Consider the following 23,468-nt stretch of genomic DNA (forward strand, 5'->3'; position numbering starts at 1 on the left):
TCGTGGACTATCTAAGGAAAACTGTTGGGTGGCCATTGTTTCGTAGGAATGGTGTTTCTCTTCAGAGAGACATGCAGCACAAAGGGAGGAAAGCCAAGTGATACCACACTGGCACCCAGAGAGACTGTGGGCAGGACCTTCTCTCTCTGGGTGTCTGTCATGTCTCAGTCTGAGCCAGATGGCCCTAAAATCTCTGGAATTCTGTTCCATCACGTAGAAACGTCATGTCAAGACCTGAGAGTGTGAAAAGAGTCTTGAGTCTCGTAAAACTCATCCCAGTGCTGACAGCCTTGGCTCAGCATTTTTGTTTTTCTATAACAGTTTCTCTTATTTTCATTTTGCATGCATCTCTTCTTGAATTCACACACAATTAAGTACTTTTTAGGAATATTTCCAAGAGAAGACAATACATGTATGCTGCTACATTCTATAATAGGACAGACAAAGAAACTAAAATTCCTCACTATCTTTTTAACAGGTTCTTAAAATTGATCCTACAGTACACTGAGAACCTAGTGGCCTATACTAACCAAGAGAAGAACAAATGGAATGAAGCCATCACTCTTACACATGCAATTTTGCTAAGAATTTGGACTTTCAGTGAGAAGAAACAAATGTTAATGCAGTTAGCCAAAAAATCCACAAATCAAGTTGATACAAGTTGACAAAGAAAACACAAGTCAGGCTACTTTTGGTTGTGAGAAAAAACTCAAATAGATTCAACAGAAAGTGAGTGGGGTGGCATCCAAAGGTGAGAAGGATTCTGATCATGTACCAGGGATGCTGGTGGTTCTAGGGGATAACGGAGTCATTCCATGGGATGAACAAATAATTAAACATTTGGGAAAGACAGAAGACCAAGACATGGAGAGATGGAAAACAACAGCTTTATTGAAGGAAGAGACATGAGGAGACCCAGAGCTTGGAGTCTGCTAAGCAGACTCTTCTGCAGTGAGTATTTTAATAGGGTCCCCTTTCCCTTATTGATTCTTTTAAGAGTCTGGCCTCTGCCTGCTCTTCTCATAGAGTCCTCAGGAAACAAGAAGATACCTTTGGAAGAAGCCTGCTTTTGCTTTCTCTGTCTACCTCTGCTGCTTTAATTCTCCCTCCAGGCTCAATCTGTACTTCCCTGAAGCTTTCTGATTTGGTGTCATTGTGACCCCTAGGCTAGTCTTGATGTCTGCAGCAGGTTTGAGTTTTCCTGTCTTTGTGATGCACATTGGAGGATGTGGTCACCGCTTTGCCCCTAGTTGTTGCCCAGAAACGCATGGCTTCACATGTCATGTTAGTCCCATGTTCATTCTTAGAAGCTATCCTTGTGGCTAGGGTCTAGCCATACAAACTGTGGGGGTGTGACAGAGAGGCTCAGTTTGATGTGTGGACTAGTTACAGTTATCCATGGAGGCAGGGTTGTGTTCATCGGTGTGCATTTCATGGGTAAGTAATAAGCAGTAGCAGCCTGTGAAAGTGGAGGACCACAGGTCCCCAGTGTGCATTTGACAGAGGACACATTTCTAGATGAGAAGGCTGAGTGTAGGAGGCTCTAAACAGTTAGAGGGAAAGAGGACATTGAATCCTAAGAGTTCCCTGAAAAGCCACTTGGTTGTTTGGGGATCTGGGAAGATAGTCTTCCACCTCAGTTGGTGGTGGCAAAATCTGGGGAGGCTGCATGTGTAATAATACACTTAGCCATACTAACCTCAGTGGGTCATGGCTTCTCGTAGCCACCTTCCAGACCTTGGCTAGCCAAGGAAGAATTTTCTGTGACACTTTAACTAAGCTATAGTGGAGACTTTGGGGGTACTTTGTGACAGCTGCACATTCTGCTTGTTCCTTTGTAATGTTAACCCCCGCACACACAAGTCAACTTCTGGATAAAAGAGTAAATATACCAAGTTGCTGTTCATCAATTGGGATTTGATCGTTCCCTTGGAACAATACCTACATGGTGCCGTATCTTCAGTGAGTCACATAAAGGACACATGATCTATGGACAGGAAGATGTATTCTGCATCTCTTCAGGGGCATCTTGTTTTCATGCATACTGACTTGTCCTTGAGTGTCCCATCAGGGACACATTATCTTACATTTTTCATTGCCTCACTTCAAGGAAATGGAATCCAAATGCATGAAGATGTGTCCTGCATCACATCAGAGACACGTAATTCATGTACATGCCTTTCCTTGGCCCATTACTCCAAGGATACTTCTACCTTTTTATGTGTCATCATTTCTTGCACAGCAGCAAGAGGTGTTTTGTTTGTTCTGTTACTGTGGTTTGGAAGTTGATAGCCATTCCAAAAGGGCCCAGCCAGAATTCTTTACTGCATGGTATCTCTGCCTTTTGAAATTAACTAAAAAGTGATTTGATACCCAAACCTTACAAATATCTTTTTTTCCATGGACCCTCTCTAGACTTTAGAAATACTGATGTTCTTGCTTCTTGACCCACTTTGTTAATTAAATGATTTTTTTTTTAATTTTACCGTGAGCTCCATGTTGGTTTTCATTTTCCTAAAGAAAGATATCACTTAGGTGTGGTGATACATTCCTATAATTCCAGTACTTGGGAGCCAGAGGCATGAGGATTTTGACCAGCCTGGTCTATGTAAGGAGACCCTTCTATCTTAAAACACAAGATAAAATAAAAGTGTGTGTGTGTGTGTGTGTGTGTGTGTGTGTGTGTGTGTGTCTGTGTCTGTGTCTGTGTCTGTGTCTGTGTGTACTTTCTGTCAGAATTGTCAACTAAGTATTTCTACATGAGAGTGAAGCCAGGTGATAGAAGTTTAGAGACTTCTTTCTCCTACATATTATCAGAAGGAGCAGCAATTGGATGATACGTGTACAAATTCAAGTATCTAAACAGATGTTGGTTGAAGGTGCCACCCATCTGACCTAAGCCAGTTGCCAAGTATACCACACAGGAGGCCCACCCTGCCTGCCCATGCAGGGCTGGTGAGGGCTGACTAGCTCTAAAAAGAAAATAGCAAACACAACCATTAGGAGAAACACACACAGTTTTAGATTCTAGAAAATAATTATGGGAATAAAATGATTGTTTTTCAGCATATAGTCCTGGGCACTGCCCCTCATAACTTCAGCAGGACAATCCTGTCTAGGTGGACACCACTCCAGATCCTTTCTCTGGGTTGACCAGAAGCCAAAAGCAGCACTGGAAGAGATGAGCTGTAAGTTCTAGGTTGGGGTTCTAAGAGCAAAAAGAACCATGGAGGCCATGCTGTGGAGACTGGTGGGAAATGTTAGGAAAAGATCCCATGGAGGTGTGCTGAGTCAAGAGCAGACTGCCCTGCCTAAGGCCTGGCTAGATCCTGGGTCAAGTGACTCCTCAACTCTCCTGTGGGTGGATCTCTGCCAGTGACCTCTAGAAGATACCAGTTGTTTCAGAAGCCACCCTAGGAATGAAAACAAGCACAGAGGTCAGCCAGATGAGAGGTTGGCAGTGCAGACCCCAGGCTGGAGAAGTGGAGATGCTCAGATGAAGATCCTGGCTCTATTTTACCAGGCTCATGAGTAAGCTCTTTAACTTTTGTGTCTTCATCTGAGCAGTGGACACATTGCCATTGTGTACATCGTTTGACTGACATGAGGAAAAGGAAGCAATGTTGGAGATTCTTTGCTCTGTCCTGACAATAGCTACAGATACTGTCTTAGAGTGTTCCTCAAGGATGATGATGGGAAGTGATTTGGATTCTGTCACATTAGGCTGTGTGTGTGTGTGTGTGTGTGTGTGTGTGTGTGTGTGATAATGTGTGTTGGTATGTGTGGTGTGGTAGGTGTGTTTGTCTTTACAGTATGAGTCTGAAATTCCAGCTATCCACAGCCCTACATAAATGAATGGGTGGGAAAACAGCAACCGATTTCAGGTCCTTACCTGAAGTCCCAGCTGAGAGTAATTTTTGATTCTGCAAGAAGTGTCCTTTACCTGTGGCTCTGAACCCTGGCATGGGTATGCATCCAAACAGGATTGTCAGTGGAAGCAGGCAATCTCACTGCAGGCTGTGTTTCCAACTAGGATGCTGGTGGGGCCTCATTCCAGCTTTGCCTTTTGAAGGATCTGGGGAAGAGCCCATCTTAAGGAGAAGCACCCATAGAGCACAGTGGTGCTGGATTCCATTACAGAACCTCCGTGGTCCAGTTCTTGATTGTGTTTCCCGAATCAGACACAGGGTGGCACTCTTCATTCAGCAATTTGGCAGCTGTAAGGGAAGATGTCTTCTGTGAACTCCAGTGACTCCAGGAAAATGAATTCTTTCCTTTTCCTCTGGCTGCAGTGAGGGAGATCTAAGGTGACCGGAGGGGGAAGTGACCGCTGCCCCTGGGCCACTGGGACTGTGGAGCGTAATGCTCACCTGAAGGCTCAACCTTCTAGTCGTTTAGTTCTGTATTGATGGAAGATATGAACAGTCAGTATAAAGCCTTTTCCATCTCCACGTGGGAAGATTGGGACTGTATTGTGCGAAGTAATCCCTTGGGGAAGACATCGTCGTGGCCAGTGGAGGTGACAGGAGAATGAGGGAGGTGCCAAGGTCACCATTAACCAACCACCAATCACCATTCTGCTGGTGGGGGAGGGGAACCCTTTGTCTAAGGGAACTGGATTGAGCTTTGCAGAGAAGGAGGGGGCTCAGACTTGCAGTGGGAACCGGCTTCTAACCACTTACCCTCCCCAGCTGCAGTCTGAATTCACACCTTGACATCACAGTCAATCTGCCACACTGATGCCAAGGCGTGGGGCCCGTTTGGGATTGGCTTTAGGGGCTGACAAAGGAAATTCTTTACACTGGGCACAAGGGAGTGTCTGTGGTTTGGGTTATAGCCCTACTAAGTAATTTTAATGAAACCAAATCACTGTGCTACCCAGGAGTCTGGGCTTTAGAGGGCCAAAAGCCAGTTTTCCTTTGGGCTGTTGTCTGGATTGTAGAGTGTCCGTGTGAATTAATTGGGCCTGTTTAAGATAACATCTTAAGTTCTCCAAATAAGACCCTTGATAGATACAGGAAGTCCCCTTGACATATCAATTAATTAATTGAAAATGAAATATGCTAAGTTCAAAAAAGCCAGTCATAAAACTAAGTCCTGTGCTGGCAGTTATAGTTAATGGAGCCTATAAGCATAGACTTGCCATTATAAATATTAAATACCACCTTTACAGAAAGCTTACATATTTTCAAAGCCCTTTGCACTCCTTAATTGCTCAGGACTTTGAATACCCCAAAGACAGTGTGATTAACTCCATTTAAGAGGATGAAAACGTAGCCCAGAAAACCTGGAACGCATTGTCCTGTGAAGAAGACATGGGAAGTGCTGGTGTCCTCTTTGGCTGGCAGACCTTGTCTTTGTGGAGATCTGCATGGCCCTGCAGCATTCCCTCCCCTCCTCTTAGTGATCACTCTCTGGCTGGTTCACTGACAGTCCCTCTGAATCCCAGAAATGACATTTGTAATCTCAACATCAACCTTCCCAGCAGCTTGGCGGGGAGGCAGAATCAGCCCATCTCCTAGAAGCAAAATACAGGGTCAGCAAGAAAGTGGCATGGTCCCCAGGCTCAGAGTGCAGGGCTGCTATGCTAAAGCCTGTCTTTAGGCTATGGGGTCCAAGAGGCCCCGTCAGAGCAGAGGGTGGGGCCTCCATGTGACATAGGGACAGTGGCACAGCAGCCTCCTGGTCAGTTTCAGTTGCAGTAAGGAAGCCTGTGCTCATGTCTCAACATTGTAAAATTCCCATAGTACTTATGGGTCATAACTGAATTTACTTAGACATGAGCCTCTTCCCCAAGCTGTTGCCCTCACTTCCCACTTGAAACATTATTTTCCACAGTCACATGCTAACCCTTTCTCTGGAGCCTCTGTGTTAATTGCCGGTCTTCCTGGTCAGAATCCTGATTATCCATTTGAACCTGGGTGATCTACACTTCTGGCTTGTTTGTTTGTTGTTTTAGGTTCTGTTGTTGTTTATCTCTATTACCTGTGAATGGTAGAAAAGTTAATGGTAACTCTTCTTCAGTTGGACCCATCCTGTCCATGTCCAGGATGAGGTTTGGACCTAAGTTAATGGCGAAGGGGTCTAGTGAATCAATGAAAACATTGCTTTGTATTCATATATTGATCTTCAGCTGCTGTAGGTTGTGTCCATCAGAGGTGGGAACAGGAGGTGTGAAGCCACACCTTAGGGGTCCACCATGAGGTGTGATGCTCACAGGCTGACAAATGGTGGGAATATTGCTTTCCTTAAGTGCTGGTCATGTCCAGATGGTGCTAAATATCCGGTGCTGCACCCCACATTCCCTCCACCCAGCTCTTCTACCCCACCCCTTTAAATCCTGTGCCTGAGGCCCCCAGTGTTTTCCATGTGAGATATCTCTTAAGACTCAGGACCTGACATTTCAAAACCATTCAGAAATCAGTTCTTATCATGTCTCTTATATTCCACACATCGCTCTGAAATAGCTAGTCCACCCCAGTCCTGTGCCATCACGCCGAGCTTCATGTGTTTTGTTTGTTTGTTTGTTTTGGCAAAGGACCCCCAGGTTTGAAATAGCTGCCAGGAATAGCAGGGCTCATGGCTACCCACAGGCCCGGGGCCGTCCCCCCATGCCAGGACTGCAGGCTGGACTTGCTGAGTCTGCAACTACAGTGTCTGTGCTTTTATCTCTGCCCCCACTGCTTCCGCTACTCCGTTTTGGAACATGCGGGATAATATGCTCTGGTCCCTTAAGGACGTAGAGGAAGGAACCATTTCCATATCCATTTGACTCAAGTTACCTAGTCAGCTGCTGGCTGAGCAAACTGACCTCAGATGAGTCACAGTCTAGCTCACAGAAGGTCACAGTTCAGTCAAACTCTGTAAGTCCCGTTGAGACATTGATGTCTGTGCTCAGGATGCCAGTAGAAGCAAAGGAGGGTGGGATGCTTGGACCCAGCAACTCCTGGGCATAGGTTTCGACTCCATTCAGTTGACCACAGTGAGACCATGAGGCCCCAGCGGGGGTAGCTGGCCAAGAGACAAGGCAAGAGTTGGCAGGGAGCTGGCAAGAGTGAGTAGGGTGCAGGACCTATTAAATGGGACCCTGGAGGGTTGCTAGGCTTCCAAATCCAGGGTGCTTCCAGCCCAAAGGAGGGTGAAGTCTGACCCCAGAGTGAAGCTGTCAGGCAATCAGCTGCAGGTCACAGGGGCCACAGGAGGGACATGGGCAGTAGCAGTGTCGCTGGGACAAGGTGACAGGAGCAGGATTACCTGTGAGTCACCACTGTGACCTACTCATATCACTTCCCTTCACATGTTACTAACTCTGACATGTTATCAGCCTTGGTCCTCACCGCCACTGGAGAGGTGAAGGACAGAGGAACAGGTGGTGGACTCCGTCTGTGGTCAACAGGGTAAGGACATGGGCCACACCAAGGGACATTATCAGATCACCAGTCAGCACAGAAACCCCATCTTCCACCAGGCATTATTGCAAGTTTCCATAATCCACAGGGTTTGATTTGTCAGCACTCATCTTTTCCTGTCTGGCTCCTATCTGGTTCCAGGAAATCTCTAGGCAGGTTGCAAATGTCTGGGTTGAAAACAGCTTTTCCAGGGGGAGGATGCAACAGAGACCAACCGGGGGCTGGGGGGGGGGGGCTGGACACGACACGACACACACAGATATCTGCTTTGCCATCCTGCAAAAAGCTGCAGATTCCACCTGCCCTGACTAGGCTTGCTTCCAGAGCAGGCAGGCTGAGCTCAGCCACAGCGTTTCCACACTCCTGACACTCTGCAAACCATGGAATGTTGCCTGCCTGTGCTAAGTGCAGGCGGCATCCGACTTCCTGGTGTTTTGGGGACTGCTGGTAAGGAAGCCAGCTTTGAGGAGTTGCTGCAGGAAGCTGCTCAAGCCAGGGATCCTAGCGATTGCTTAGGAAGTGGCTTTTATCTTCAGGAGTGGCAAGGTAGAGACAGTAAAGGAGGAAATGGAAAGTCACTCCATAGCATTTGAAGGTCATTCCTGCAAATACTACATAAAATTGAAGCTATTGTTCATAGCACCAGAATGATTGGTCTGTGAAGTCAAAGGGAGTTGAATTTGTCTATCTGGAAAATAATTTTTATTATTTAAGGCTTCAAGTCTCACAGAAAGCGTTCGAAGTTTAAAAAGATCATTTTATACTCCAAAATTGGAATTTAAATCTACAGTGTTGAATGGGAGTATAATTCACATAGATCAGAAATCAAAAACACCAGACCATGTAATAGACAGTTTGCTTTCCATTCATACCCTCCACAGCCCTCGAGGTTAGAAATTATTTCTTATTGATTTCTAGGACCTTTATATAATAAAGATGTGAATTGTGATTAATTTTCCAGTGCACATGTAAGCAGATTATTTCTACTCACACTTATCCTCTCTAGTTATTACACAAATGGTAGCACATTGTACAAATACCGCACCACAATGTTTTGATGAACAGTGTATATTGGAGAGTCTCCCATATTAGTACATAAAGAGCATCTCAATTTTTTTAACAGCTGCATAAAATTTGGGAGCTTTGTTTTGTTTTCACTTTGAGACAGCATCTCACTCTGTAGCTCTGGATGACCTGGGACTCCCTCTGTAGACCAGGCTGGTGTGAACTCACAGAGATCCCCCTGCCTCTGCCTCCAGAGTGCTGTGATCACAGTGCCCTGAAGCTGCATAGAACTTTAACATTACACTATGAATGTTTGCATATTAATGGACACCAAGTTATTTCATTATTTTTTGTTACAGTAAGCCAAGTTAAGTATTGTGCCCATGTTGTGACGTGCCAGTCTTTACAGTCATCCTAGACATGATAATGCTGGGTCAGAAGGTACATGCCTTTGTCATTTAAACTATTTTAACTCAAGAATTGACAGAGCCTCAGCCACACCTCTCTGGGCTCTTTGTTTCAGGGTTTTTCTGTAGTTTGGAATAAGTTTCCCAGTTCTTTCCCAGCAGTCAAAGCACATGTACAGACATAAAGATCATAAGCCCCTCAACTCAGTTTTGTCAGGTGCACTAATCTGTAAAACATGCCAGGGAGAACAGCATCTTTCAATGTCCAGTCCACTTGTCCAAAGCTGTCATTGTTCTTATGCTGACTTAAACATTCATATATGAAAATTTTAGGGCATTTAAACACATTTTCATACAGGACTTCACTTTTTGTTAAACTTATTACTAGAAACTCTATCCATCCTTTATGGCTTACTATGTGAGAGAACACCTTCTTTACATCTTCAAAGCTGTTGTTTCTATATGTTCATTTTATACTCTGTGTCAATAGATTTTTCTAATTTGTAGGTTTTTCACTTGATTCTGTTTTGTGGGAGGTGGAGTGAGGCCAAGATAGATATAATTGCTATCATATGAATCCTATGTATTTTTTATTGCTGAATTTCACTGCTTTTTAAGATTCTATGAGTCTAATACTAATTTATTTTTGAGCTGTTAGAGATAGAATTACCTATAGCCAACTTTTGAAATCATTTTTTAAAGTTCTTGAATTTGATTTTGACATCTTTAGCTAGTCTCATTACATGTATCATTCAAACCCCAATAAGAATATATTATTTTCTTAAGCATTTGGAACTCAAACAGCACCCTGATTTCATTTAAAAAAAAATTAAGCAGAAGAAAACTTGAAGTATGGTTTTGCTATGATTGCAAAACTTACATTCTTCCCTGAGTTTGAAAGAGAATGAATGCTTGCTTTAATGATGGCAATTAATTTGCATTATGCTCATGTTAAGTTCTCTCTTGAGCACAACAGGCAAGTATAGACCAGTGAGTTGAGAATGGTAAATAAGTTAATAGCCATGAATCAGATAAACATCATTGGTACATTTAAATTAACAAAAGCACACACTTTCTAAACCCTTTCTTAAATAACAAGTGGGAAATGCACAGGAGATCTGATGCATAAATATGCTCCTGTGAGGTAGACCCCTGATGCTGGTCTCCATGGAAACCATAGAGTGCAGGAGGGACAGTACAAGGTGATGCCACCATAAGTCATCCCTGTCCTGACATAGCATCATGTCGTGTCCTCAGTTCATTTGCTCTGTGGAATTGCATTGTGATTTGTGATGCCTTCGAGACACAGAACAAGCTCTTATCACTGAAAGGAATCATTTACATTTTCATTATGTATTTGTCTCCTAGGGAGTAGTAGAGTAGAAAAAGGTCATGATATTATCATGTAGATCCTAACATCACCTGCAACATCTGGCTTATGATGCTTTTGTGTCTGTATGTCACAAAGGTGCCTCAACAGTCTAAAGACATAGATGTCTGGCTGAGTTGTTTCCCTTTCAATAAACCAGAAATAAGTGAATCTCCCAGAAGGCTGGGGAGGGAAACACTGTCAAGTTGAAGATTATCAAATTGATGGCACACTGTTGTTTTGAATCAACATCCATGAAACAAGTGGACGGGGCAGACTTCACAAGAGCGAAAGGGCGAACAGCTCAGCACCCATACTGTGGTGTAAGAATAATTTTGTTGGTACCAATCTATGACTTTGTAAAACTTCAACATGCTCATCTTTTAAAAATCGCCATTAGTAGCCAGGCAGTGGTGGCACATACCTTTAATCCCAGCACTCAAGAGGCATGGGCAGTCAAATCTCTGAGTTCAAGGCTAGCCTGGTCTACAGAGCAAGTTCTAGAGCAGCCAAGGCTGCACAGAGAAACCCTGTCTTAAAAACAAACAAGCAATAATAACAACAAAATCACCACTAGTACTTAAAATTCATTAGTACAGCATCATTGGGACTGAGCCTGCTTCTCAGCCATCCATGGTTTCCCTGTTTGTAATTCTGTGCACATCTGACTCTCATTATCATTGTTTGGTTTCCCTGAATGAGTTTTCATCTTATGCATAAAGGCACTCATCAGAATAAGCAGGAAAAAATAGAGGGCCAGGCATAGACATCAGTGGGCAGGGCAACACATGGTCAGGTAGTCATAGTGAACAAGTCTAGGTGGAAGGCAGATGAGAACAGCTGCTTTGTAAAGAATTGCACACCTTTAAAGGCTTGCCAGAGCAACATAGTAAGACCCTGTCTATAAATAAATAAATAAATAAATAAATAAATAAATAAATAAATAAATAAATAAGCAAGCTGGGCTGGAGAGATGGCTCAGAGGTTAAGAGCACTGACTGCTCTTCCAGAGGTCCTGAGTTCAATTCCCAGCAACCACATGGTGGCTCTCAACCATCTCTAATGAGATCTGGTGCCCTCTTATGGCCTGCAGTCATATATGCTGTATACCAAATAAATAAATCTTTTTTTAAAAAATGCTTAATAGAGAAATGTTTTCAGAGAGGAGGGTCTGTTCATCTAGTGGTGAACACGTTCTTTACTGCCCCCTCTACTCTGTGCAGCTTGGCTATAGAAAGCAGTGGGAAAGGTATGCTTCTCTGAGCTATACACAGCCTCCATCCATCAGGATACTAGACACATCCATTGAGAAGCCTGATTAAGGTGAGTAACTCACTGTGTCCTCTGCAAGGGTGATTCCAGATGTCCTTATGGGAACACTATTCAGCGATCCAGGCTACCATGTGTTTCCACAGACTGGTAAAAAGACTCCTACTGTGATGCAAAATTCTTGTTCAGAATCTGCATTGCCTTCACCCTGAGTAATCCACAGTAGATCACATGCATGCTGGGCCAGAGGTCCAGCGTATCAGATGCTGGCCCAGCAGGAAGGAGCTTTGGTTTGAGCGGAGACTGTAAAGAACATGGTTTCCATTCGTCGTCCCCAAGAAACAGAACACTTCCCTTAGTCATATTCATGCTCTGTTGGTTAATAGAGATTGTGAATCTGATGGGATCTAGAATTCCCTAGGAGAAAAATCTCTGGACTTCCCTGTAAAGGAGTTTATAGATTGGGCTGAGATGGGAAGACCCTCCCAAAATATGGATGGCACCATTTCATGGACTGTCCCTCCCCAACCGAGTGGAGGAAGAGAATCAAGCTGTGCACCAGCATTCATTGCTCTCCATTCCTGACTGAGATACAGTGTGACTGGCTCCGCCTGCCGTCATGACCGTCCTACCGTGAAGGACTACACCCTCAAACTGACTTCCTTAAGTTGCTTCTGGCTGGTGTTTTGTCACATCAGTGAGGAAAGTAACTAAATCACATGCCCACAAATGTGGCCTGCTGTGGCCTGACCTGACCCGAAGTCACTGTGAGTCTAGATAAAAACCCTCTCCTGGCCTTATAGGTGCACCATGGCTAAACTCCCTCTCAAGAAAAGGAAACCAACTTCCAAATGTGAGAACTGGAGACCTGTGCCTCGGTGCCTCCCCTCCCTACCCTCCCCACCTTGATCTTTAGTGGAAATGTTTAGACAAGCATTGATAACACTCCCCCCAACAGCCCAAATAAAGTTTTACAAGGAGAGCAGGTGGGCCTGTTTGTAAGATCAACTTTCCCCAGAGCAACAATCAGACAAGCATCTCAACCTTGCCACTTGGTTAATGTTTCTCTCTGGGCCCCTGCTCTGTATGCGGCTGCCTGCTTGGCTTTTCACCTGCTGTCTGCAAGAGTGGCCTCAATCATTACACACCATTAGTCTGTACTTGAATCCTAGCTCTCCTACCCCTCCCCCACCAAACTGCCCCACCTCTAATGGCCCTTGGATACCTGTGTTTCCACGAAGTCTGAGGTCTGCAGGTGCGCATCCTGAATAGTGCACCCAGTACCACTTTCCCTTCCCAGACTCCTCCTGGGCTTTATCCCCTTCCTGATGACTGCTCAGGCCACAGACACAGCTATCGACCCCTTCTTCAGTGCTTCCCACATCATTTTCCATATATCCATTCATCTCTTATCGCAGACTTGGCTGAGAGTCATCCCCAGGGAATCAGCCAACAGATAAGGTGTAGCTGCAGGGTGTTCTGTGGGTGCCTTAGGGTGGGGAGGTAGCTTTTCTGTTGCTCCTCCTCAGAGTTCCCCAGCTCTTTGTTCCTGCCCCAGAGAAAGCAGACAAAGCAGACAAGTCTCGAAGGCTGGAGGTCAGGGTGCTTTTCTCCCATAGCAACATGAAGCATGGTGTACACACGGAGGCAACAGACAAATGAATAGGAGGCATAGCTCAGCTTGTTCTTTGTGGCAGACACCAGAGAAACAGAGCCAAGGGTGCTCTGGGTGGCTGGAACAATGGGCATAGTTGTTGTCCTGGACAAGATCATGTTCTTTGCTCTGTATATTGTCTTCATACCAAGTGAGCCCCGAACCACAGCTGTATACACACATAAGCCTGTCTGGGTTGTGGATGGCAGGCTAGCCACTGACCCACCTGCTCTTCTTCTCTGTGGTTGACTTCTAAACAGATTTTCATCCTCAAAGACTGGGCGGAGCTCCCAGAGCACTAAAGCCTGTCCTTGAAATTGGCATCCCAGTAACTCAGCTTCTTCCTGTTCCTTCTCTCACTGTCTAACCTCTGAGCTGGCTACTCAGCCAGATGGGAAACCATTGCTCTATCTGACCTGGAGTGTGGATCCTATGTTGGTGACAATGGACCCATTGGTCCCCAAGAAACCTGTGTGGCTGCAAGGGGCTAAAGATGGACTTCAAGATTGGGCTTGCTGTTGGCAGAACTCCAGCCCCAGACAGCTCATGATGCACTGCAGATCTAAACCCTGCCACACCCCATCTAGTCTCCTGGAATCCCAGCAGTACCTTCTAGGGGAATGGTCAGGGTTTGAACCTGCGAGCAGCGGTCCCCAAGGTTTGCGTCCTTCTGGTGGCTGCTATTATCCATATTGCTATACCTGAAACATCCCCCTGCCTCCCTGCCTCTCATCTTGACTCTCATCCCAGGATGCTTACAGCTTCCAACCTCTGTGTGATCTCCTCCCAGACCTTTCTGATGCTCTGCCCCATGTGAGGTGGGTCCATCACTCCTGCTATATATTCCTCTATGAGGTTACTGGGTCATCCCTCCCCATCACTGGTTACCCAAACAGCAAATGCCCCACTGGTCACCTGGCAGTGACCCCTTGCCTATAAAGAGATTATTTTGAGGTCCCCTGTCCTCTCCATGGAGCTAGTGAGTAGCTCAGGGCCAGGAATGGGCCACGTCACATGTTTTAATAGGCTATGGGCAATGACAGCATCCTGTTGCAGCCTTGCAGCAGACATCCTGCTGTAAAGCCATTTACTCACTTAAAAAAAAAAATTATCCTAAGTTTTGCTGTTATCACAATGAAGGTTCTTCTCCTGTCTGCAGCCTTTGCCCTCTCTCAAGGGCGGGGTTAGCAAACAGCCAGATAATAAGTTTAGTTCTGTGAGCCTGTGGGCTCTGTTCCATCTGCCCATCAGGCCATATTTAGAGGCCTTGCCAACAGGTGGGTGTGTCTGGTTCTGGAAAAAAATGTTAGTTGAAACTGCCTAGGGTTACAGTTGTAATCTGCTTGAGGGCCTGCCATCCTTTGGCTGGTAGGCCATCTGGCTGGTGGGAGCAGTGTGTGTCTGTGGTGGGCAGCCAATCATTCCTACTGTATGTTGTTTATTTTATTGTAGAGGAAATGAGCCAGCAGTTTCTCAGGTCCTCCCATCTGCTAGGTGGATCACAATTTGAACCTTTGAGGTCCATCTGAACTCAAAGCCGTGGCACTTTCCCTAACCTGAGCCAAAGTCCTGCTGTTCCCACTAATGAGGGGTATGACCTGGGCAACCGCAGCATGTCTTTCTAATGCTAAGAAGCTCCTGGCTGGGGTGTGAGTGCTGGGGTCCAATGCCCTCTGCAGGCTATTTCTAAGAGGATCCAAATTTTTTCCACTTGGAGCAACTTAATGTGGCATCAGGAGGAGGGTGGACTAGCCCTTGGAGTCTCTTCCTGAGTCTTCCAGTCACTGAGCCCTAGGCCCTTAGCTCTAGGATGTAAAGATGGCACAACTTCTATCCTGCCCTGTTGTCCTCGTGAAAACACAGCAGGCTTTAGAGAGCACTGGTTCCAGTGCTCACCCTCCTCAAATTCTGGGTGTGCTGGTTTCTCACGCTACCTTGGTGTTAGACTTGGGGGTGCCCATTCTGCAACCCTGAGAGCCAGGTCCAAAGGAAAGCCCATCTTCAAAGCCCACATGGACCTGGATTCATGCTCTTGACATGGGTGGACACAGTCTCACACAGAGCCATGGGGTGTCAGGAGAAGGGCTCTCTGGCAGGAGAGCAGCAGACGGTGTACAAGTATGACGTGTGCAGGTTTTGACAGAGTTAAAAACGGTTCCAGATCAATAATTGTGCTGATGGAAGTAAACACGAATTAAAATATCGACTGTTTAAATTTTAAGTCCAGTTTGTTTTTACCAACAAAGGTTTAAAATTAATCTGCATTATTTCAGAAATCATTTAATATAATCTAATTCAATGAAATGATTGAAGAATGGTTTTGATGTCCAGATTAAGTACTTTTGTTGTTACTGTTTTAGAAAAATACTGTGTCTTCAAAGGTCTATGTGGTTAATGTCTCTCAACCAATGCTTCAAGACCAAAAGTGGATACCCATTTAAGAAAATTGGATTGTTTTTTCTTTATGTAGGACTCATAAAAGTATGGGCCATAAAACAAAGAGCCCCGAGTAATCTTGTTTGGCCACCGTTGCCTTGTCTTCAGTAAACAAGCATCTCAGATATAGTTTGAGTCCTGTTCCCAGAGGTTAGCTTTCTGATTATGTCAAATATGAAGATGTAACCCTTGAAAACATCAATATACTGTACACCCTGAAGCACAAACACACCCTGGTTCTTTTTTCAATAAAGACTTAATATTTTATGCCCTGGCTTAATCTTAAAACTGTAAAGTTGATGTTTGAGTGAGAAATGTTGGGAAAGAATTGGAAATGTAAGCTCCAGTCAGTTTATAGCAGGATCTGTTCTGCTCCACACAGCCCAGTGGCTTCATGGCACTGAGGTATTTTGGAAGTCATGGCTGGATTTATTTGGTTGGTATATGTGTGCTCCTTTCCCGTTCCTTCATCTTAGTCTTTGGATGGCATTGATACCTTCCTCGCCTGGTGATCTGTTAGAGGTTGTCTTTTGATTTGTAGAGATGGTGGTTTTTGGTGAATCTTGACAAGGATGACCTGGTGTTTCCTTTGTGGTCTGTGCTTTGGTGTCATGTCAACCTTATGTTTTAGCAGTGCATTCTCCCCTCCATCAATCCCATTGCCACCTCCCTCACTATCAGAGTTTTGACCTGTGCATGTCATGTTCCTGTTTGTTTGTTTGGTTTTTGTTTTGTTTTGTTTTGCTATCTCCCATTTTCCCTCCACTGCTCGATCACAGTTTCAGAGCATATTGTGCATGTTCATATCAAAACAACTCAGATATTAGTTAACTAACTTACATTATTAAAATTAATTTTCTTGTTTCTTTTTATTTTTTCATTATGGCTTTTTATACATCATCTGAGTAGAGCTTCAGGGAGCTGGGCCTAGACTATCTTAAGAAAATATCCCTAGATATAAGGTCCAAGTGGGGCCTGAAGTTATTGAGCCCCTGTTGTGTGGAGGAGTTTTCCCTGCCCCACCTGCCTTAGAGTGATGCCATCTGCAGGAACCTAAGGGCCACTGGGCCTGTAGGGGAGTTTACCAAAGAACACATTGAAAAACACAGTTAAACACTTGGCGCATATACTTTGACATCCCGGTGACTTCTGTTTCAAGCAACTCATGTAAAATTTGCATATAATTAAACTTTCCATACTGATCTTTCAAACCAGACATAATCTTAGTTTCCAAGGTACAGGAACAGTGTGTGCAATCCAGGAGGGCCTCAGTAACTAGGGGTCCTCCGGGAACATTTCCTGGGAGGGGGGATTAATCCTAGGCTGAGTCTGCTTATGATTTACACACCTCATAGTTAACAGATCCACATTCTAAAGGGGCTGCAGGAACCTTTGCCCCCAGGGAACAAAAGCAGGAGATTAGCTCCGTGTTATCAATCAGTGTTGTCAGGACAGAATAAAAAGGCTAACTTTAAAGGCTTCACCTGTTGAAGCATTAGTTAAGGCTTCCACTGGAATCAAAGGTCACTCCTGCTTGAGGTTTTGTGTCTTGAGTCCTCAAATGGGCACACTGAATTACCTTTAAAAGTAGCCTCAAAGCACCGGAGATGAAGCATGGATTAGCGTCTTAATCTTAATAGCACGAGGCCTGTAGTTAGGGTTTGGGATTCACTGGACTAGGCAGCATTGTCCAGGGCTGTCCCTGGCATGCGGTACTATTAGAGGTGGGCGGGGGATGAGGGTGGGCTTTGTGCCTCAGAGCCTTTGACAGGCTTTAGGGGTGTTCTTACAAAGCTCTGCCAGCTGAGTTGGCGTCCACCCTCAGACAATGGGATTTGTCAAGAGCCAAATTAATGAAATCTTGGGCTCAGGCAGGGAAGGGTGGACACCCTGCCTCTGGTATTTATGTGGAAAACAAGGACAGCTGGGCATAAGCCTAGGTCTGAGAAGACTGGACATGGAAATGCTACCTGAAATCTCTTTCCCTTCAAAGTCAGAACCACCCAAGAACAGCTGAAGTTGACTGGGAATTGCCTTCTCTAATTGCTGCCCCTACCTAGTGTCAGGGATAGTTTCTATTTGTATGTAGACAACAGCCTGTGGTGTCTCACCACAGACACAGGGGTGACCAGAGGCTTCAAGGCCCCAGCATAGAAATACAGAGATGTTGGTGGTTTTTCAAAATGTCAGAATCTATTGAATAACAATACGTTCACAAGCTGGGTTGGCTTCATTGGCTACATTGTTGGAATTGTTGGGTCCTTGATGCCATCTTTCACTAATATCAAAGTCTAGATTCCTTAGTCTTTCAGTGTGGATTGAAGACCAATGCTTGTCCAGGAACCCTTCAGTCCTTCAGTGTCAGACAGGAACTGATGAGGTACTAAGGCTTACTGAGTGAGTCGAGACTAGGCCCTTAGCCTCTTGATTGTGAACAGCTATTGTTGAACTACCCAGACTGAATTGTGTAAGCCAGTCTACTAAATGCCCTTTAAATATATTTCATTCTGTGAATTCTGTTCCACCAGGGAAGTTTTTCTTCTTAGAATGTCTCTGTTCCTGCCAGGTTGGTTACATCTAAAATTTGTCAAGTAATTCTGATTCCTTGGTAGTTGGTCCAAGCAAGCGCAGGTTCTTTCTGTCTGGTCTTAACTCCTAACTTTCAGAACATTTGTTGTTACATAACAAATAGTATTACATCTTTATCTATGTATCTGTGGGTTACAGAATGGCTACAAAGGGTTAGAAAGGCTACAGTGTAGTTCAAGGAGTTCAAAGGGGCTTTCTTGGAGGCAGAAGCAGAAGGCTCATGTTGGGTTGGGTAATGGATGCTGCTGGATCACTGCTGGAGACTCTGGGTCACAAGTTTGAGTCTCAAGATTTAGTCAAGATATTAAAGTGAGATGCAAGACTGTGGAGGCTGTAGAGGTGAATGCAGGACTGGGCTCTCACAAACCATTGGCAGCATGAGTAGGCACACCAATAGTGGGAGCCAAGCCATGCAGAAGCTCTTGGGACCTTTAGGGGTTCTCTATCTATGGGTGACTGGACACACATTGGTAATCAGATGACAGGTTGCCAGGCTGTCACCATTTTCTCCTCTGTATGGGGCCCAGGTGAGGTATTACACCCTTCCTCAGTCTGTTATATTCAGTAAGTCCTTGGGCCTGGTTTTCCTGACAGGATTTTAATATGCTCATGTACTCATATGGCCCCAGTCTACTTTGATAAATTTATAGAGTGGCACCCTTTTACTTTTAGGAATAAGTTATTCATCAGTCTCTGCCCTGTGGGTGGTACAGGACAGATGCCATTCTTTACATGTCCACCAAGGTGCAGAATCATCCTGCACTTAAAATACCGTCATCCATGACAAGGCACAGTCAGAAGAATCACTGTTTTATACAATACAACAGAGTACCTTAGAGCAGAGGACAGTCTGACCTCAACATTACTAATATCATCACTGCCTCTCAATATTAAGGTGACAGGGGGCAAGTCACACTGCTGGGACCCTCTTCTCTACAGGGCCTGTCCCCACATTGGCTGTGAAGACAGGTGCAATTGCTCTCTAGGAATGTGCCTTGCACGGTGGTCATGACAGGCATTTCTGTCCCTGCATCACTGGTCTGGAAGAGACTGTACAGTGACTGTGTCATTGCAATGCCCTGGACGGGGACAGTCAGGTGATAACAACTGTATGAATATCCTTCCACATGGATAGCTGAAGCTAGTGTCTGTCAGTCCAGGGCTGACTCTTCTGGCCTATGAAAAGGGCCTCATTTCCATTCCCCACTGGTCACTGCCAGATGTCCTCCTCACTCTTCATCTACCTCACTTCCATGGTTTCCAAATGCTCTTGTATTCCAGACAGTTTTGACATCTGGGGGTATGTTAGCTGCTACGAGGGTACCTTTTACTTCTTCTATTCTTAGCCTCAGTGCCCCCTGTACCACACAGCCAAACAAGCCCATCTCTGCATGGGGAAATACTTTCTTCTAGAACCCGAACTTCACAGGTACACCCTTGCTTTCTGCTCCCATCCCTCTCCTTCACCCTGATATGACATTGGATCCTCCAATTGTATAGTGTATCTTTGGACCCTGTGTACTTCCACTAGTGTCTCTACATTTCATGGACAAATTACTTCCCAATCTTTCTTCATGGTCCCTAGGTATGATACGTCCTTTTCTGTTGGCTTCTTCCTCTTTTTAGTCTGAATGTGGCCTAATGACAGCAAGTGAATGGTGTACATTCAGTGAATACTGAATTTCTGAAATTGATTTTACTTGGAGATTATTGGTTCATTAATGATCTTAACATGGGAAGAGAAAAAGGTGTATCTGGCTAGTGTTTGTCTCATTTCCCATGCAGCACCATTTAAGCCATGAATGCTAATCCTGGTGGAGATTGGCAGCTCTGACTTCCCCAAATGCTTTTGCTGATAGACCTTGCCTTTCATCCCTGGCTTCCTTCTCCACATCAACCAAGTACCCTGGTAACTATGAACAGTGGAGAAAGGAGGGATGTGAGAAGGAAGGGGCTGGCTTGGCTGAGATAGTCTGGGTCCCTGAGAACTTGCCAGAATGTTTGCTCCTTGTTTTTTTTTGGCAAGTCTCCATCTCCATTTCATAGCCTTGCAGGGAACACACTCCCCACTGTCTGCCAGAATTCCCAGCATGGTGGGACCTGGTGGTGGCTGAGCAGGCTGCAGCATGGTAAAAAGTGGTATATAAGGGCTATGATTGCTACTAGAAGAAAAGAGGCCAGGACTATGGGGATAGGGCTTCCCATTGTCCACAGTGGCTTCCCGCTGTGTATGCCAAAGATAACTGTGTGGCCAAATTCTGCTTCTCTTTCTTTGTTGCACAGATAGACAGACTCTTCACTTGAGCCAACAGTAGTAGGTTCTGGGGTCATCATCCTTCCTTTCAGGATCCCTGCTCCCTGGTTATGCAGGTAAGGAATCAGGGAGTATTCTACCAGCTTAGGGAGCCCGAGTCCTGAACGACTATGTTGTGCAAACCCACCTAGGCTGAGGTTCAAGTAAGATGCTTCTTCTGGGAGAAAGCATGGAGGTTCTAGGCCCTTGTAGGCAACAAACTTCTATATCCTCACTACACTGACCCAAACTGAATGCCTTTGGTTCCACCTTGAAAATAGGAAAACAAACTTTCAGACTTGAGTAAAAAGAAATGAAATGCTAGGAAAAAGACTTCTGGTTTATAGCTGGTATTGCTAGAAAGGTTCTGTGGGCTGAGATAGTCATGACCTCCTGCAGTTAGTCAGATGGCTCTGTTAGCTAGAGACAATGTCAACCACCTAGTGTCTCCTTTATTGTGATACTTGTTGAGCTGATGCTTCCTAGAGGAGAACAGAATATTAGTGTGGAGAAAACAGAGTTTCTCACCATGAAACCTGAAGACATACTCCCTAGGAAAGAATGGAGAAGCTGGTGTGGTGCCATTGCCTTCCTGATCAGGTCTGAATATTAACAGGTATCCATCTTGAGAAGTGTGGGAGCTGTGGAAGCTGAATGAAGCCAGCAGCAAAAGCTGCAAAGTTTGTTTGCTGGCAGTTCATGCTGGCTATAGAAGAGGTCTTCCTCAGCCAGCTAATAACTTTTTCCCTGGAGCAAAATTGCCTAGGGAAAGGATAACAAAGTGCCTCTGTAGCTGAGAATGAGGCTTCAGAGTTTCAGGTTTGAACTGAATTGTTGCATTCAGTGGAACTTCAAGACTGGTATCAGAAAGTTTTCAGTGGAACATTAAAACTAGTATCATAACTGACTTTTTGAATGTTTCAGACTTAAGAAATGGGATGGACAGGAGTGGTTTAATTGTAACAGAACTGTTTTGTGTATGCATACATGCTTTATTAACTGTAGTGATTCACAAATTGATTTTGCAAAAAAAAGTAACTGTTTTGTGTAAAATGTTGAAATTTATTTTTTTCTATACAGGCTCAACATGCAGCTTAAAGAATTATAAAGAAAAGGGGGTAATATTTCTCAGTCTCTTTAATTTTAAAAAAAATTTCTTGTCCCATCAGTGGATTAATGTTAACTTGTGCTAACGTACCATATGTTTTGTATACTTCTCTATGAAGGGATAGGTTACAGGGTCTGGGAAAGGTATAGTGCAGTCCGGCCGTGTTCTCTGGAGAACTCTGCTCGGTCTACCACCAGCGTCCAGAGTCCGGGAACCAAGAGAGTGACCTCTTCCCGATCCTTGGTCTTCCGCTTCCTCCTCCACCACGCCTTGTGGGCGTGACCATTACCGAATCCTCAATGGGGGTTGGAACTTCCAGGCCAATGCTGGGATGGCTATCCACTACAGTAATTATGTATAATAATATTCATGCTAGAATTAGGATGTTAACTTGTTAATGTTAATGAATAATGGTATGGTGATGCTAAGGAGTTCTTAGATTTGATGTGGTTGCATCAGGAGTTTATTGATTTAAAAAAGGGCTTGGTCAGCTAAGGCTGCTTTAGTCATCTTAGATACATTCAAAAAGGCCATTTTATCTTTGTCATCCTCTTCTCCTTTATAGGGAGGTGTGGCAGTCACAGAGAGCAGGAGTGGTGCTGTGGTGATTCAGAGCTGCGTGGAGTTAAGTTCTGTACCCTCATTTGAGATTTATATTGTTAAGAAAGGGGACCTGTGGGAACCTACAGAGGCTTCCTAGTGGGAAATTACTCAGGATCAGAGAATCTGAGCTTGCTTTACCCAGCAGAGCTGCATAATGGGATGATTTGACCATGGGTGTGGTTACCAGGTGTTTGGAAGGGTCCACACTTGGCTGTACGGTGTACTTTGATCTTGCAAGGGGGAGGTCTTTTGCTCTTCCCCTTGGCATGTTATAAAAAGCCCTTTTCAATGAAGGACAAGGCTGTTGGTTATTGACCCAGGCCCTCTGGAAGCTATCCTGTGTTTCTGTCTTTCTTCTTATCGGCTAGGTCTCTTGTTCTATCTATCATGTCTTAATTCTGCTCTCTTCTACAAAAGGTGGGAGCAGGTCAGAGCTGGACTCCTACAGACTCCCACAGAGAAGGCAGTCCATATGGGTGCCCTCTCAAACAATCCCTGAGAGAGTTCTCCCTTGTGTCAAAGGGCCCAAGCAGGTGCAGGATGTCCAGAGTACATACCTGGACTGTTCCCTATTCTAAAGGTGAGAGTTATGGTTTCTTCCTGAAACAGAACATCAGGTAATTGTGTGGAGAGCACAGTGAACTGTTGCTACCCTAAGGTCTCAGTCTCTTCATTCTGCATCTCCTGGTTAGTGGCCTTTCTCAGTTTTGCTTAATCACAATGTTTCCCTTTGTCTCTCTTGATCTATCTCAAGCCCCACACTTAAGGTTTTTAAAAAATACCAGTGACAAATATAAAGCCAGGGTTAGGACTTGATGAAAGTAGAGATTGAAACATGTGGGTCTCAGCTCTTGGGGCAGCAGATGAGTGGTATCCTAGGCACTCTGGCTTTCCTTTCTCACTAGCTGGCCCTGCAGGGCTTCCCAGGGCCTAGGGATCTGGCCCCAGTCCTTGCATAGAGGGAGATATGTCCCACCGCTAGGGGCCACATACTATTCTAGTCATCCCTAGCAGGAACTTTCCTGAGCCTTCATGGATGGCTAGTGTCTCAGTCAGTGTGCTATTGATGGGAAGAGACACCAAGGCTGAGGCAACTGTTATGAAAGGAAGCATTTAATTAGGGTCTTGCTTACAGTTTCAGAGATGTAGTTCATTATCATCCTGACAGGGAGCATGGCAGAATGTAAGCAAGCCTAAGAGTCGTACTGAGAACTACACCCTTTTCTGTAGGTTAAGAGCTAGAGCTTGGGGCTGGCATAGGCCCCAGTGACACATTTACTCCAACCAGTCTACACTTTCTATCCTTTCAAATAGTGTCACTCCTGG

At 44.9% G+C, this 23,468-nt stretch overlaps 1 protein-coding gene across 6 annotated transcripts in view; it reads left to right on the forward strand.

Moving 5' to 3' along the window:
- The window catches only part of Ermard (ER membrane associated RNA degradation), a 140,776-nt gene that overhangs the window by 21,041 nt on the left and 96,267 nt on the right, over positions 1 to 23,468 (forward strand). For 4 of the 6 annotated variants that reach the window (XM_036168606.1, XM_036168610.1, XM_036168605.1 and 1 more), the window contains one exon: positions 479 to 2,485. The exons of 1 other annotated variant lie outside the window; for it this stretch is intronic. In XM_036168606.1, coding sequence (XP_036024499.1) covers positions 479 to 665 — 187 coding nt within the window. In that variant the 3' untranslated portion in view covers positions 666 to 2,485. Of the gene's footprint in view, positions 1 to 478; positions 2,486 to 3,066; positions 3,738 to 23,468 lie in introns of those variants that run through there. One more of the 6 variants, XM_036168608.1, reaches the window with a different exon arrangement.

This window comes from Onychomys torridus, chromosome 19 (assembly GCF_903995425.1).
Source record: "Onychomys torridus chromosome 19, mOncTor1.1, whole genome shotgun sequence".
Classification (NCBI taxonomy): domain Eukaryota; kingdom Metazoa; phylum Chordata; class Mammalia; order Rodentia; family Cricetidae; genus Onychomys; species Onychomys torridus.